Source organism: Pelmatolapia mariae, linkage group LG12, assembly GCF_036321145.2.
Source record: "Pelmatolapia mariae isolate MD_Pm_ZW linkage group LG12, Pm_UMD_F_2, whole genome shotgun sequence".
NCBI classification, from domain to species: domain Eukaryota; kingdom Metazoa; phylum Chordata; class Actinopteri; order Cichliformes; family Cichlidae; genus Pelmatolapia; species Pelmatolapia mariae.
Window position 1 is genome coordinate 28310234 of NC_086237.1, and position 18137 is coordinate 28328370.

The 18137-nt window shown below is 39.7% G+C and overlaps 1 protein-coding gene across 1 annotated transcript; it reads right to left on the reverse strand.

The window, feature by feature from the left end:
* Positions 1 to 1127: 1127 nt before the first annotated feature.
* On the reverse strand, positions 1128 to 17379 carry plcxd3 (phosphatidylinositol-specific phospholipase C, X domain containing 3). The gene is made up of 6 exons (XM_063490443.1): positions 17124 to 17379; positions 7409 to 7665; positions 6977 to 7150; positions 5468 to 5643; positions 4903 to 5004; positions 1128 to 3902 (listed from the first exon to the last, which is right to left on the reverse strand). Exons 1-6 carry the CDS (start codon positions 17224 to 17226, stop codon positions 3746 to 3748), a joined length of 969 nt encoding a protein of 322 aa, XP_063346513.1. The 5' UTR covers positions 17227 to 17379; the 3' UTR covers positions 1128 to 3745.
* Between the last annotated feature and the right edge of the window lie 758 nt (positions 17380 to 18137).

Consider the following 18137-nt stretch of genomic DNA (forward strand, 5'->3'; position numbering starts at 1 on the left):
TCCTCCTCCACACATTTCAAACTTTTCTGAAACTGTGCATTTCACTGCTGCCCCTCTTTAAACTGTCTGAATGCCATCATCTCTACCTCCTACACCTCTACCTCCTCTTCATCTGTCTATTTGCTTGTGCGTGCGTGACAGAAAAAAAAAGACAGACAGACCCAAACATGCACACATTTTTTAAGCATACAGCAACAACACATTTGCATTTTTATCATTTCTTCGGGGGAAAATGACTGCAGCAATAACATCCAAGACTATTTCCGTTCATTTTTTTTTCTTGGCATGTCATCCATCAGTCCATTAACATGGTTTAGAAAACAAATAAAAAGCACACTACAAGAACATTTAAAGAATCCTCATATCACACAGAAGAAAGATAAACAGAGAAAGGGAAGTAGCTGTGCCATTCCTTCCCAAAACTACTGTAATGTGCAATCAAAGCACTTAATATCCATTCATTGAGCTAGTCTGTGGCTATCAAGACCACTCTGCTATTGCACACCGCAGCTTCCAGAGAAGGGTGATGACTGCTCACAGCAGTGAGTGCACTCAGTCAATTAACCTCTGTTAATAAGAGTAAAACAGCATTAATATGAGAACTGCATCAAAACCAACCTTTTTTAAGCGAATAACTACATGCTTAAAAACATTAACCTCACAAAAAAAAGATTGTAATAACTAATAAGTGCATCATATTAGTCATCATATTAGATACTCTCGAAGGTGCACAGATGCAGGGGGCTACTCTCCACCTGAGTTATCTTTATTTCCTCTTCATGAGCAACGCCTTACTGCAGAATGGCAGATGCTGAATTACAAAACACAGTCTCAGTAAGGTCACCCTGGGTGCCGCTGCCCACCCACCTCCATCCACATCACCCTGGAAACAGGATGATTTTAGGATGCTCCTCTGCACAAATAGAGTAAAAAAAATGCAGCTATGCTGGCTTAAAAGCTGAAAATCTACATTAGATCTAGAGTACCGCCATTTAGTGATTGAATTAGATTAGAATTTTATTGTAATGGCCATAATAATGATTTTGTTTTTCAGTCAAGCAATTAAGCAACCAAGCAACCACTAACCACTCAACAAGCCAGACACTCCTGAGGAAATGATACTTCACTTAATAGGCATAGAAGCTTTATTTGATCTGCCATTTTCCACTTAGAACAGAGTCACTTTGAACAAAGGTTTCCGAGTTTTACAACAGCAAAGGACTCTTCACATCAGAACATAAAGGCAGTGACAACAGTTTGGACCAGGAAAGACACAAATGTCCTTACAACACGGTTTGCAAGCATTTTAAAGTCTGCTCATTTGTGTGGATTCATTCATAATCTGCATGGGCTAGTAAGAGTGCAACCTTTAAAAAATAAATTAATTTAGACATTTGTCTTAAAGGGAAGGAACATTTCCAGCTGAGATGCACGCATGCTCCTAACAACAATATGCAGAAAATAATCAAATTTATGCACAAACCTCATGGACCCTCTAGGTGTACGGAAAACAGTATAGTATGTAGAAGATTTCAGTTCATGCAAAAAAAGTAAAGTGTAAAATAAATATGACAAACGCGGACGGTGTGGTAGTTCACTAAAACGAAGAAAATGTTGTGAGTGACGATATAATAATCTAAATATCTTACAATTTATCGGCAGTATACTATTTGCAGTTACAGTATGTAGAAACTCTCCACGATATAAAACATTTTAACATGAAACCACATCTTTAAACTCTAAAACTTGAACTCATTTTCACATTGAAGCATAATAATACAAACATGACTTTCTAGCTGAAACTCAGTCACTCACATGAAACTTTTAGAAATGGCACAGATACGCACGAGACACATACATTCACCAATCCAAAGAGTAAAGTTTTCTGTTTTTGGCTTTACATTACTGAACTTCTTGACACTGTCCTGGCAGAATACATTCTCTACAGAAAATACCACACAGACCACGAGGTGTGTGGATATTTGACTAGTATGTGTTTGTGTGTGTGTGTGTGTGGTTTTTTCCATGCATAAAACCTTGCAACAGAAGATGTCTTTTTGAATCTCATTTCTACGTACTTTTCCATCTTGATTTAAACCCGGGAAGCGAAAGAATGAAATGCACCAAATATAAATAAGAAATTAATGTATTGCCCTAACATTGATACAGCAGAAATTGAGGGATTCATAAACATGAGCGACAAGAAGATGCTAAAGAATTGCACATATATCTCAACTGAATATTTCTTGTATTATTTTCCTAGTGATAAAACACCGTTGCCAAATCAGGACCCCTGACTCTAAATTATAATAGGTTTTTTTAAATACAATAAGTCTCTGAGTGGCTGTGAAGCAGTTTTATCACCTAGTATTATGAAATACATGACACAGTGATGGAGCTCAGGGTGACTCATATATATATATATATATATATATATATATATATATATATATATACACACACACACACACACACACACACACACACACACAGAGAGAGAGAGAACTGTAGCAGTAAAGATAAACACATGCAGACTGGGGGCAAGCAATGAGCAAAGGAAATGCAGACAGTGGTACCCAGATATACTGTATTTTTATACTTGGCTATCACGACTCAACACCCACGACAGAATGCAAAAAAAAAAAAATGTCACACTGAATGCCTTCCCATTAGAAATGTTCATCAACTTCATTTCCAACAGTGAGAACTGATGCTCTTCTTGCAATATGAATCAAACAGATAATGTGAAAATTACTGTTTTAGTGCTCATGCACAAGAGACCGCTGTGTATCCATCTTACATGATTGGAACACTTGTCGGCCAGCCAAGCTGCACTCTCACTCTCTCTTGCAATATGGTTTTGAATTACTGCATGAATCATTTTAATCAATCAATAAATAGTTTTAGAGTGCACAGGTGTCTAATAAACGCCATTGCTGCAAGCTGGCTTCAGTGGGGACTTACTGGGTGAAAATCCCACGAGGGAATACAGTCTCAAAAAGAAATGGGAATGATTCGTTTTTGTCTATGTATTGAATAAACACATTGGAACAACACTTTTTAATCACACTCTGCATTCAAGCTGCTGGAGGCGTTTTCAAAAACACCCGCAGTGATCTGACCAAAGATGCATATTGTTAAAAACAAAAGAGAGAGAATTCACTTGGACAGATTTGCCAAACAAGACATACAACTGCTAGCTACTTACACCGGCCTAAAGTTTGAGATACACAGACTTATTATAAACAGCCTCTGAAAAAACTGTCACTGTCACTAGAATACCACGATTGATGTACCAATACATTTAGCAGACGGTTGATATGCTCTGAGGAACCTACCCGTGATGAAGTGGTAAGCCTGAAAACAGTGCATTTGATCAGTAGACAAAGCAGGGATTTTTACAGCACAGGGAGTAAAGAAAATAAACATTTTACCTGAAAAAAACAAACCAACAAAATAATCAAAATTCTTTTGGATCCCCTAAAACTGGACACAAACAAAACAAAACCTCACTCTCAAAGTGCTCCAACCGAACATCAGCGTTATGTCTACCAGTCTCAACTTGAAATTCCTCAATCTCTTTTTTCCATTTGACCGCTCATCTCACTATAGCCCTAAATAAAGTGAAAGGAGCCGTTTAGCTCCCCCTCCTGAAATAAATGCCAAAGAGAAAAGAGTGAGAGCACAGACGCAACCCCTAGTATTAGTGGTAGTGACTGCACTCCTTGACGCCCGCTGCGGGTTCTCAGGTCGCGTCGTCGTCTTCGTCATCCAGGTGATAATTGAGGGTGATGACGGCGCTGATGAATTCTCCAAGCTCCACAAAATCAGCTGTGATGATGTTAATGCCGCTCTCCCCGGGTCTTTGAGATCTGATCCACTGCATCATACCTGGTAAAGCCCTGGGAGAAATGAAAAGAAAAATCATGTTGGTGGAAAGAGCGCAAGGGGAAAAATTATGTCAAAAAAAGGAAGAGAGGAAGGGATGATTCACAGTTGGTTAAACACAGAGAGGGGCGTGCTGAGATAAAAGAACCCTGTGATGCTGCATGTGATGTCTGCGAGCCAGACACCAGCTGTGTGAAGGACACTCTGAACATGCCGGACATGTTCACGTGAGCTGAGCAACAAAGAAGAGTAGCTTTCTGCATAAAAAATAAAAATAAAATCTACGCGTTGTCTCCTCGTTGTTTGCTTTCTTGTTATGCTGAGTCCAACGCTGGCAGTCTATGTGCAAAACGCGTGGATGGGATTCTGAAGGATGCCTACATGAAAGCACCTAAACGCCTGGTGAGAGAGGCTGATAGCGGAATTATCAAATGAATAATTCATGCCAGGAAAATTGATGCTTTTGCTGTTGACGCTTTTAACAAACTGGGGACATTAAGAGGGAATGAAACACAGACAAAGCTAAGGGTAAATTAATAAAATGTAAAAAAAAGTTGTGTACCATAACTGGAAAGAGAAGACATAAAAAGAGAAAGGAGAAACATGAGGAAAAATTGCCTCTGGTTTATGGCAGCTGTTCCAGACAAAAAAAGATGAAAGAAAAACAATAACTCGAATTAGGCCAGTGTCAAATGCCTGGGGATACCTGTAGAAACCACCATGCCTTTGGTTGTAGTTACAAAATGCCACAATGACTCACATTTGACTCCTAAAGTGTGTATCTGTCAGGGTATGCACGCTTGTGATTTTTTGTTGCGAGCTGTTACGGCTAAATCACTTCTGTGGGCTCTGGTGCCTGAGGTGTTTCCATAACTCTGGTCACAAAACTGAGCGTCTGTGTATGTGTGGAAGAAGACTGTGTGCCACCACTGGTGGTAACAATGCATTTTTTCCTAGGCCTAGCGTAATAGCGATCATGAGCACAAAAACACGCACATAAATGAGCATGCACACCTTTCTGTAATTGTCTCTCTCAGTCCACTAGCCACACCCTTCATCACAGTGCTGGCTTTTGGTGTCAGAACCACCTGGGACACAAAGAATGTCCCCTTCCTCCTGCAAGAGAAACATTGAGGGTTCACATGTTATCTTTGCTGTAACTTTCTTCCTTTTTAATAGTCACCATAATATATTTGCTTTACAGAAGTGCTACTTCTTATATAATACACTGCTTTACCTTTGAATTAATTACTTTGCATTTACTGCAATTAATCTTTTTAAAGCTTGCTTACTTGTAGCAGCATGCTGATGAAATCAGTAAGTTAAGCAAAGGAGCCTAAAGCAAGTCAAATTATTTGTACAGACCTCTAAGCACTGCAATATATCTACATCATGATAAAAAGATCCATTGTGTTTAATCCTTATGGCTCATTTGTAAAGTTACAAAACATAAAACCAAGTTAATGAAACACGGCTCATTAATTAAAGTGATTAAAAATTTTTATGTGGGGAACACAACAGATTTTACCCGATTTCATCCTCCGTGTAGCAGACACTGGATTCATGAATATAAATGTACCTGCGGTCAGTGATAGATGCCTGCAGAAACTGAATCAGCTTCTCTGGGTCAGTGGTGTTGGCCCAGGGAGAAGGCATCATCTGGCCTGGCCACAGGAAGGGCACCTCCAGGGCCATGGGATGGTGGTAGAAGACAAGCACCTGGTACTCCTTCTCCCATAGATACTGCAGAGTCACCTGAGTGAGGGAGGAAGGTGTTCATAGTAGCAAGAGGTTATAAACTGAGGAACATAAAAAAACAACCTAAACAGGTAGCTGATTTATTGACAGCTTAGTTCTGAATTCATTCTGAATGAATGAATTTCTCTCAGAATGATGCATCTTCAATATTCAGTACTGACTTCACACAGAAGGTGTCAGATGTGTTATTTTTGAAGTCAGCGGCTCAATAAAACACCAACAGAGAGCTGTAAGTGAACCAAACTACATATAAAATCTATTTAAGTGAATTACATTGACTCTAATCTTGATGACACATTTCTGAAACCATTTTGCAGATGTAAAAACAGTGAGACTGTCTCCCGCAAGTTGCATTCTTACAAATACATGCTTATGTGTATAGTTGGACATCAGCAGCACATTTTGTTGGCTACATCTGATGAAAGAAATGCTGGATAGCAATATTAATTAATCGTAAGCAACCGGTAACAGCAATGAGCTAGATGATCCTCAGGGAGTGTCAATTACAGCAGAAATAAACCTTTTCATCACAATCCCAAGATGCATACACTTCACATCTTCTTTTCCAGCTGATTATTTGAGCTGATTTATTTTTTTTTGAAAAATGGGCTTGCAGCTGAATATTAGTTCTTAAAATAGACCAAACAAGTGCTGGAAAAGAGTGCTGAAGTTTGAATAGCAAAGCAACTGTGGGCTATAGAGGTGACAAGGGAACAGCAGATAAACTTACAGTCACAGGTCTCGGTCTACAAAATTAAACACTGAGGAGAAGCTCATTGTTTTCTCAGAACCTTCTAGTCACTCTTGGCCTTTTTGCCCTCTTTTTCTTTCACTCAGCTGCTGCACCTGACAGGAAGGTGCTCAATCTTAGAGTGGTGACAGCGATTGTGGTATAGTTCATGAACTGTAGGGCTAACTGGTACTGCTTATTTTAGGTTATTCAGTTACAGGGGAGGGTGGGAGATGAAGGTGGGCCACAATTGGATGGGAAAAAAGACTAAAAAAAACCCTGAAAAGCCTTCAAAGAGCAAAATCTCATCTTAGGGAGACTTTTCTACTTGTCTCCTAAGCAAATGGGCATGTTCCGAGTGAAAAAATGAACTATGATTAGAGATGTAATAACCATAATTCCACATCGGTACTGATCAAAACACAAAATCACTGTTATGCGGTGCTGAGAAAACAATAATTGCTTGAGGTCTTTTGAACTCAGCTAAACAAGATGTTCTTGGTAAGATGAAAGAAGCATCAGAAAAAATGTTCAGCTGCTCCTACTTCACGTAACTGCTTTTAACCCCTCCTCCCTGTTAAAAGTTAAGTGTATTTATACCTCCTGAGCAAAAACAACAGGGCAGAGCTTCTCTCCAAACACCTCCTTTAGCATGGTCACCAGTTTTTCATGGTGCAGGTTCTGCATGCCGTAGAAGTGGTTGAAATCCAGGAAGACCACCTCTCTGGCATGAGCTGACAGAAAACTGCTGATCTGCTCTAGGCCTTCTCTGACCTAAAAAAAGAAAAAAAGAAGCAAAATATGCACATTATTAAGATCTTTAGTGATTTAATGATATTAAATGTAGACATACAGACTGTGAACTGTGTACTTCAAATCTCTGAAGGACCTTGTATAATTAGGCTCTCAGTCTACACTCAAATATAAATACGCTGCCATACACACAGAGATGGTTAGACATCACTTAGCAACCACAAGCATTGCTAAACAGTCATCACATCAAAAACCATCAAAACTCTACTCTTTTCTGACCGTGGCACTGAAGAGCCCGTGGGCGAAGTACAGCTCATTTTCAGGGTCACGGGGCTTGGTGGAGATGCGCAGGTCAAAGAAGCGGATCCCAGCCTCCAGTTGGCTCGTGAAGTTCATAGTCTGTGTAGCCAACCACTTCCTCATTAGCTTCTTGGCCACCGTGCCAAAAACAGAAACGAAGTTCTGCACCGTCTCTGGCTGCTCGGGGCCCACTGGAGACGCCTCATCGATGTAAAAACTGAAGGAATCGTGGGATCCTGGGGGAAACACAAACATGAGTCTGCATACTGACTACTGCAGGTGTCATTTCTGGTGGGAGACGATTGAAAGTTGAGGTCATTACTGAGAAATAGCCCAAAACCAAGGTAACAAAACTAACTACACGAAAAACAGCATCCAAGGTTGCAAATCATGAACTCGGACAGCTTGAAGAAGAAAGCCTGTGCACACCTATTTTTTTTCCTCCACATTACTCAGGCAGAACAAAACCCTCTGAGGTAAACACTGCAGTGAGTTTACAATTTCCTTATAAGGCATAGCTATTTTGCTAGTTTTGCACTTGTTGGTAGGTTATTCCTATTCTCTACCTCTTCAATTATTATTTGGCATGCACTCCTTGGTACAGTATGGTCCACATGCTAAATAAAGTATGCTAGCCTATAGATTCCCTCAGTTTGAGGCCAAACATTCATTCATCTTGGTGGAAGCAGATACCAAGAAACTGCTGCCCTAGCATGAAAAATGACTTAAATTGGGGGAAATTCATGTAACCATTAAGTGCTACAATACTCAATCCAAACGGCTATGACTTAGTAATGTTTTTCATATACATTATGGAGATAGGACTCTGGAGAGAACCCAGGAAGAAAGACAAAGAGGAAGACATGCCTTATATGCCCTAAGGGCACCTTCAAACTCAGGCATCTGCATGCTGTACAGCACACAGATCACCTGCTCAACCCAGTGAGTTATACCAGCACCCCTTACTGCTGTTTTTATTATCAGTCTGTTCTAAAAGCTTGAACTGGATAAGCAGGTCAAAAAATGGATAGTTGAATTGGATCTGTTGATTTTCTGCTTCATTGTTTGTTCATTGTTTGGAGATTTGTGAAATGTTGTTGGATACGTCACTTTATTGTAGATATCTGTCTTTTATATATATATATATATATACATCCATCTTACTTATACTCTAATAGTTCAAAGTTAAATCCAATTATGTCCCTGTCAGAATCCCAAGGAAATCAGATTCCTGATGGTCATTCTCTAATAAAGTTTTGTCATTTACATATTATCATTTTCCTTTTCCTATAAAACCTGCGTTTTGGTGTAAATTAAAGGCAAAATAAAGAATCAAGAAAAATTACAGCCTTTGACTTAACAAATTTACAACCTGGATGAAAACTATTTTACCCACTCTGGATATGAAGACTTTAAACTAAGCTTTAAACTAGGATAGACCTCTAACAGGGAAATGCCTGGTCTTGGATTCCTGCTTAAATTCAGACAGACTTGCATAACAAGTGGACCTGCCATTAAATTGCTTCCACACATCTACGCTTCTCACCAATATCTCTGAATGATCAAAATTTAAAGGTCTATGTCTTCTGTCAGAGTATTCCCGACAAGCCCTGGAACCGTATCTGAAAAGATACATGCTGTGAAATTTTTCAAATGTCATCTTTGGAGCCTTGGGCATCACAATCATTTTGGAGTGGCAGCAAAAATCTTAGATACAGACATCTACAAGCCTCAGGAAATAAAACAAGTCACATGAATACAGGCGGCAGTGCTATCTGTGAAAAACTAGCATATTTATTTTGTTATTAACAGTGATACAGTTGATGTTTTCTTAGTTGTATTAAAATTGAAATGGTGAAAAAAATACATTTGTGTAAGCCAGTCTGTACACTGAACGGTGATTCCTTTGTGACATTTAACTATTTCCTTGAGACAAACTCAGGAGCAGCTGTAAAATATAGCTGAAGGTTGTGTGTTCTGCTTGAGCAGTTAACATCTCCTGCTCCTTTCATAATCACTGAGACTTCTTCATTATCCCCTTTACATTTCACATCCTCACCTTCTACCACCACCACCCCTCTGACACAGAGCCTGAACTGACCTTCAGCTATCTATATAGCGGTGCCAGGTCTTCACAGTCAGCACAGCGAATGACCATAAGCTGAGTAGACAGCTGAATCCTGGGGCAGGGCAGCAGTCGCATCACTACTGGCTAAGCTGCACCACCAGGGTCACAGCGTAGCAGAGCATGACCTTAACCGGCCCCAACAGCTGCCTCTGCACAAAATCTTTGCTTTTTAGGGCTCAAAGTTGCGCAACAACAAATCATAATCATCGCAAAATTATTTTCATTATCCAGTCATCCAGTCGATGTTGAAAACTACGCTACTGCTGATGCCTTCAGGGCGCTTGTTACTGAAATTCACATATGAGATGTTTGAAAAGGTAAGTTTGGCCTTCTTTAATTAAAAAGAAAAAAATCACTGAAACAATTAATTTATACTTGAAGTGGCTGCTGACCTTTAACCAATAACCTGAATAATTGTTTCAGTTTTGCAACACACTCTTCTAATAGCTACACACCCATCAAGCTGCATAGGCCACTCTCCCTGAGATATGTGTTGTTCTGTTTGGGGAAAGAAGAACAGTTATAAGATATAAATTAAATCTAACAGTCCCCAAGGATCTAGCAACAAACTATATTTTATTAGTTTTTAATGAAAGCCTAGCACCTGAGGGAAACTAATGAGGTTTGTTTTGCATTGCTAACAAACACTTCTATAAATATGTATGACAAAAAGCCCATGGTTGATGCCATGCTGCAGAGAGAAACAATCTCACAGGAAAAGTCGAGACAGTATCAACCCTGGAGGGCCAAATCTTTTGCCAAGTGTGCAGAACATCTGTGAGAATTTGCAGAGAAAACTGCGCAGAAATGTGAGAACTTCACTCCAATACTATTATGGTGCCTGAGCCCTGAACGTGATTAATTATTGTTTATGCTCCACCTTGATGGTCTGCCATTTCTCAAGGGAAAAACATTCATTTGGAAATGTGTGGAAGCATTTCAGTTTTTGAAACAAACAATCCACACAATTAGTTTTCATTCTCACAAAAACAAACAACAGCAGCTCAGAACTGAGTCATTTCAAACTTGTCTACAGAGACAAAAAAAACTTCACCTTTCAAAGTGTATGTAAGATTTTAAACGTCTTATACTCCTCATTTTAGCTTTAGAAGCAAATACAACATAACAGGTTGTGACTGGGGTGGGTTGTCTTAAATAGTTTATCACTTATGTTCCATAGATTGGTACTGGTGACATTCGGAGCAGTATTAATCACCTGCAGAGTCTCGAGGTCTTGGGGTGTGGACATTTCGTGCCAGTTCCTGATTTTTCCAGTTACCAGGCTTTACACTGATCCTCTGTAAATGTTATCAAGAACTTGACACAGGAATTTAGCCCACTTAAGTTTGCTTAAGAAGTACAGCTGTTTCTTAGCTTTTACCAGAGTGCAAATGTGTGGTGACTGTGATACTTCTATCGAGTGTCATAATGAATGAAAAAAAGCAGCAGGTAAATCAATACAAAGACCACTGACTGGATAATCTTTGTCACCAAATGCAGTCAGTAAATTACAATAATATACAAATGTGCAAAATCTTCATGCTACTCCCATGAGAATGAACATTCCTCTCTGTATTTAAAATATGCAGTTACTGGGAAAGGCATTAATGGTGAATAGAGTCCAGTGTTTGATATGAATTACCTACCGCAAACAATATCCAAACAAACTACTGTCAAGCTGTTTGATCACTTTAACTTTGATAAAATTGAAGATGTGTACACAGAAAAAACTAAAGCACCCTGAAAATAACCATATCCCAGAATAATACAAGTAGATGTCACTTGTGTAGCACTTTAATTGGAAAGCAAACTTAGGGAACTCTTTTCTCTGACATGTCAATATCAGCCGCACACAAGAAGAAGAGTCTCAAACTGCAAAGAGAGAAGATGAACAAGAGCGCCACAGAGACAACAAAAAAGACTTAAACAAGGTGAAACAGAGCGAGCCACCTAATGATGATGACAATGTTGATGACAGTGGTGCTGCTACTGTTACCTTAGAGAATTGACCTTTGTTAACTGAGTCATTCTGACTGAATGAGAGCAGAGCATTCAGAGAGGACCACTGGTGGTTTATGCCCTTTTTCATTACAAAACATTACCACTCTCCACAGACTCTTTTTAGATCTATTTTAGGATGCTGAGTAGAGGAAAGAGGAGAAGAGAAGAAAAAAATGAGAAGGGAACGAAAAGTGACAGGATGGAGATGAGCTAAATGTTACTACAAGATAGATATAGGCTTCTGACTCTACATAATTTTGTCATTTACACTTCTTTTTTTACAGTAATTCTGCAAGTGTTACTCTTTCCATCTATTTTGAGCATCCATCTATTTTTCAAACTCTTCAGTTCCTTTTCTCCTGTCTTAACACTTTATATTCTCCATCTTGTTTGAGCATTAGTGTGCACACTGTATTTCTGATGAGGCTGAATTATTTGACTTTGAGACTATGTGACTATTAAGATAAGTGTCTCTGCTGGAAATGCAATTAACTGCAAATGGTGGGAAAACGAGCCAGTGGAGAATTCCACACTGAACCATTTCTTTTGGATTCTACAATATTTTTAATTTTCTTTAAGCAACTTATAAAAGTGAAAACTCCACAAATATATGATGTTGGCTAATGAGTGGCTAATTATGAGTATCATGCATCAGCATAATACAATGCTGCAAACAAGGGAATTCTTTGCAAAACTGCTAACTGTAAAATCCTCATGAGCTCCAAACAGGCAAGATGCACACAATATCTTTGGCAAAACAAAATTTCACTCAGATTAAGGAGGGTCTTGAATCACAGATAAAGAGCCATAGCAGGAAATAGCCCTAAGATGGGCATTCTCTCTCTCTCTCTCTCTCTCTCTCTCTCTCTTCATCTCTCTAACAAAGATCCTCCTTTCGCTTTTGTATTGCACATTATATCCTGTTTTTCAGTGGCTTTGAGTTGACTGACTCCCCCTCTTCATACATCCGCACTACCAGTGTTTATCTTGGCATCTAATACCATTCATCCATCTTGCTCTATAGGGGTTTAAGTGGCGTCAAAGTGATCTAATCAGGGGACTAATGGCCTTTTACAGCTAAAAGTCCAGGGCAAGCCTTTTTCCCTATCCAGAGGGAACCACTGAAACTGAAGATGCCTCTTCTACAGTGGATTGGTTGTTATTTCTTGCAAGACTATCTTAACCTAATACCACTGCCTTCACCCATCCCCCTTGGTAATTCATGCTATTCATTGCTTACCTAAAGCCTTGAGCTGTTACTCAGGAGGTGAAGAATGGCTCCCCTGAGCCTGAAAATGTAGTATAGAGAACTGTAAATCAGCCTTCTTCCCCGGTATTAAAATAATCAATATTATCTGCATGTAATGGAATGGGATGGCACGGTGTTATAGTGCTTAGTACTGTTGCCTCACAGCAAGGGAGGACAAAGGGAGGACAAGATCGCATGTCCTCCCTGTGTTTGAGTGGGTTTCCTCCAAGCTGCCTCCCACAGTCCAAAGACATGCATGTTAGGGTAATTGGTGATTTGAAACCGGCCATGGGTGTGAAGTAAATAAAGTACTTAAAAAGTGTGTTGACCAAATTATCACAAAAACCTAAAAGTTGAGATCGCATCACTTTCTAAAATAACTGAGAAAGTCTATGTAGACGGGTTTCAGCTGCTAGTTCTTAAGGCTGTTTTAAAGTCTTTGTTTAAGGCAAAAACAATATAAAAAATAAATGTATATAAATTGCATGCTAGCAGTCTATTTTGCAGTTCTTCTGATTCATAATCGCTGAATATTAATTAATGTAGCTTTAACGATCCAGAAAGATATGGTTTCACTCACCAGTTCAGTTTATTAAGACAATACATTTGAATATTTTAGCTGCTTAAATAAACCCATAAAAAGCATTTCATAATAAGTGACTAATACTGTATTGCTACTATAGTACTGATTCATTTAGTTGTAATGCACACCTGCACGACACAGATATTGTACATGCCAGTGAGCACATACTTCAAATTATACACCTACCCCCACACAAAGTACTGAAAATCCATTTTAATTACTATGGTAGTAAAAACGTGACAGATCTTCCCTTCCCCCTCTTAAGCTCGTTTCATGGTGACAGAGAAAGAAATTCACAGTATCTCTGGCAGCACACCTTTCTGCTGACCATCTTGCTGAGAGGAATGCGCAGCCAGGCAGTCTGCAGCCCTCACCTGGCAGATTTAACAGTAGCCACAGGAAAAGAGTCAAACACTAATCAGCCTGGGTAAAACAAGAAAGGTAGCTGCTCCCTCTCCCTCACCATCTCTCCCTTCAATGACCCAAATATTTAATATTCTACTACGTCTTTCTTTCCTCTCCTGCACAGCCCTTCAACCTAGTTCCAATTAGTATAGGCACAAGCCATTTGACTTTTATAGACGCGATATGTCGGCACAGCCGGAGGCCAAAGTGGCATGTAGGGACAATGCAGAAAGCTGAGTCATGCCTAAGTGCTACCATGTTCTTAAGTCTCAAACAAGGTAGTCTGCAGTGGATTAGCAGGATTAAGAAAATGAGAGCATGTATTATTCTCACATAATTAATCAAACAGCCACAACGCAACAGTGCTCAGTCATGAGTCATAGCATAAAACAAAAAACAAACAAACAAATTAGAAATGTGCAGTTATTCCAAATAAACTGGACAAGAGCTGTCCCAGTGACATCCAGTTAAAAACATCTAAATCTGACTCCCTCAGATAACATCCTTCCTCCGTACTGTTGTTATATACTGTAATTCTAGAAAAAAAAGCTCTGTTCACAGCTCATCTCTTTTTTCTGGACAAATTTTCTCCAGGTTTCACAACCACACTGAGTCAGCTCTCCTTTAAGTGTCAAATGATTCACATGTGTTTTTGAACTCGGTAAATCATGCAATTTCAATTCAGCTGGGCCTGCTAAGTTTGACAAAATTGATCATTCCTCTATTTCAGATTGTCTCAACCATGTTGTTGGCATTCAGGATCAGACTTTGCAGTGTTTTGCCCCTTACCTGGAAGAGCAAAAGGTTAAGGAATACTTGTTTATTTCCTTTGCAACCATCTCTCAGGATAAAAAAATGCTGGTTTTGCTCCAACCCTCATTTCTTACTCTGGCTGCTCTGAGAACATACACCTGATATTTTGTCCAAGATTCAAAGTATACAACATCATTTATTGGAGGCTCTTTATGCATGGGAATGCATTGCATTGGGTCATTTAGTATGCATTGATGATGTGACAAAGACACAGAGAAACAACCCAGGTTCAGCAAAATGCATTGGATGACACTTTACAGTGCAGATGGACAGAACAAAAATTGTGTCTGTGTCCAAAACTATATGGATCTAGCCGTGCAATCTCATTAAGTGCCTCTAAATGAAAACAGATTTTTAAGAAAGACCTGTATTTAAGTTCACTTGACAGAGGTAGGTGACATTGCTTAGTTTACCGTCACTGGATCAGTCTCATTGTAATTTTTTGAATTGTCCATCAATCACACAAAGTAACAAGAAATAGCAGGAATTTAAAATGAGTGAACAATCACTGTCAGCATCATATGTACTGTAGCATATAAACTGCTTTCATAACAAGATTTTGCAGGTTGAACCACTCAAATGTAACAGGTAAGCACATGCAATCTGTTACACATCTGTTATACAGCTGTTGTAGCTGTCAAACACCTGCTACTTTGAGTATCTTTAATGTGCTATATGCACAAATAATTTGGCAGCATTAGCTCATTAACCGGTTACTTGAAGCACAGCAAATGCTGTTAAAACATTGTATAAAAAAAAAAATCTGACAGTAATGAATCTGCCACCACAGTACCCTAAAATAAACTGTCAATCATTCAGATGGTTATGTGTGCTAACAGCTAGACTGTGAAGTTTTCTGGCAACAGCGGAGTAGCAGCCATCACATTATCCTACACTGTAAAGTACTACTTTTCCCTGGATATTTCAAGCTCTGCGGTAGGTGAATTGCTATTTTAAAAAAGTGAGCACAGAAAAATAAACTAAGAAACAGGCAGCAGCGGTTGTATAATAAGTTTTGTACAGCAGCATTTTCCAGTAACATCCTGGAAATAATATTCTTCCAATTAAGTGGAGATATGAGACTTGTTTGAGGAAATGAATCGCCCATCCTTTTTGTTTCTTGTCTGTCCCAGTTTTATTCCTGCTTGAACAAAGGCTTAATGCCGCGTTCAATGATGAGACAAAAGAATGTGATATGAGATGCACACTTTTGAAAGAACTCAGACGTACACTCCAATAGGAACACATGGTTGTTGCTATAATGAGCTTGGATAGAAATCCTGTGTGTTCTGGAGTTTCTTGGCAAATACGTGCAGGCAAACACAAGAAAGTGCAAAGATTTGGTGGATGTTTACAGAATCTGTATCCAAATGAAGGATAAACTGAGCTATCCTCAGCTGAGCTGCAGGCCACAGAACCAATGAGAGATATTAATGCCTAATTAAAAGGGACAGAGCATGTTCCCATGCTGTCTTGGCATGGATGAACTGTGATTCCGCACAGCACATGATTCAGCAAAATTACAAGCGTAGATTATGCATACTGTGTTGTTCCAGTCCTTATTTGTATTCCATTACATCTAATTTGACTGCATGTGTCTTGGCATCCTTAAAAGCTGTGATCATATTTGGTCATATGCCATGCCCTGGATATCAAGCACTAAGCCATCTGCATGTGAAATGCCATTGTTGCACATGCCAACCAATAAACACCTCAGGTATTGGGAGTTCAGCAAGAAAAAGACTGACAGAGCGGAAGAGTGAAAGTGAGACAGAAAGGAGGGGGAAAGGGACTGAAGCACAAAGGATTAGAAATTCAAAAGAATGAAGAATCAAATCGCTTTGTGTGGAGGTGTGATAATCGCTAGGCAGTGAATATGGATTTAACTGGCTGCTAATAAGGCATTCTATCAGTCAGATCAGTGGTGGGCTTTACAACCAGCATTTCCAATTTGAATGGAGTTAAAAAGACCGGCGCACTGATTGGATAAAGGTCCGACAGCACATTTTCAATGGGATGCGCTGTGATCATCTGAGTGTGCAGACGGCACCCATCCCACTCCGTCTCCCTGTGGCCACCACCCCAGCATAAAAGCACAAACAGAGCAGCGTGGCTCATCTATTCTGAACCTATAGAGTGGTTCTAGATGACCCTTTTTTAAAAAATTATTTTCTAAGTGCATACTTACTCGGCCGGAGAACGAACACGACAGCTGGGTATTATGATAACCGTTAGACAGGTGATCGCAACACAAGCAACTGAACTATTATAAATACATAGTACTTCTTTGGTTGCGCAACAGGTCTTACCCTTTGTTCCAACGAGGTGCAACGAAAGTGACGGTTGTATTGAATGCACAATTCAAGTTTAGGAAGCGGTAAAACACAAATCTGAAACTGTCAATTTGTGCATTTCTGATCTACTAGAAAAGCTGTACGCAATGCGCGAGGTTAAAAAGACACGGGCATCCTCCTCATCCGATTACACTTGGACAAGGTCTTAAAAAAACACTTACCGGGAATAGCCAGGTTGGTGAGCGGGATAGTGTGCATGCTCTGCGGTAAACTTGCCATCCAGTCTGCGAACCGCAGGTCGCTTCTCCCGTGAGACGAAGCCATGCTTCCACCTTGCACAACGCTCCGTTCTCCCTGACCGGTGCCTGCGCCAACCTGGAGCGCGCGCTCTCTCTTTCTCTCTACACACAGACACACTCGCGCCCTGCCTCACTTTCTCTCAGCATCCCTATCTCACGCACACACACAGACACAGACACAACTGCGCGACCGAGAAGTCAGCCCCCCCCCAGCAGCACACATAGGCGTGTTGCACATTTATGAAAATGCGGTTGGATGGATCTAAATATGGCAACATTCGGTGGTTAGTCGCCCAATAGTAACATAGCCTAAACGCCGCAATGGGTATGTTTCAGTACTAGTCACTTACAAAATAAAAGGCAACATATAATCATTTCATGTTTTTAGCATTAATGCACAGAGCATTAATTAGACTACACAAACCCATAAGGTTGCCAGAACACCCCCACATGAGGGCAGCATGTTAAATATTTTGGAACCACATAGTTGGATATGAATAGCCTATGTAAAAAGGTCTGCCAAGCTGATTCCATAATTCAAGACGTGCCATCTTTTTAGAGGACTGGATATGTGCATTATCCGAAAAGGTTCAGTTAGTGTAGGGTTTTAAAATAAGATGGTCAGAGATTAAATTCTAATTCCTAGTTAACCTATGTCTGAGCTAAGGTCATGCACTTGAATCAATGAAAGCTATATGGAAATGACCCATTCTGCATAATCAGTGTGATTACAATCAGTTGGCTGGGCAGCGTAACATGAGTCATTCAGAAAATAGGTTGTAATGGTATAAAGATGGAGAATATACAAAACCTTTTCTTTCATGGTCTGTATCATGATGTCCAAACACTCCACGGAATTTATTACCTAAATGACAGCAAAGTAGATGACTGACTTCTCTGCCAAAATCAGTTTTTTTGTTGTTGTCGTTTTCCCAT

What these genes read in the sequence shown, in the direction of transcription:
- plcxd3 (XM_063490443.1), bottom strand. Translation starts at nt 17,226, where the DNA reads ATGGCTTCGTCTCACGGGAGAAGCGACCTGCGGTTCGCAGACTGGATG. An exon ending in GCATCTATCACTGACCGCAG is followed by an intron (nt 5,005 to 5,467) that starts GTACATTTATAT and finishes TTTCTCTTGCAG; the next exon opens with GAGGAAGGGGACATTCTTTG. An exon ending in AGAGAGACAATTACAGAAAG is followed by an intron (nt 3,903 to 4,902) that starts GTGTGCATGCTC and finishes CATTTCTCCCAG; the next exon opens with GGCTTTACCAGGTATGATGC.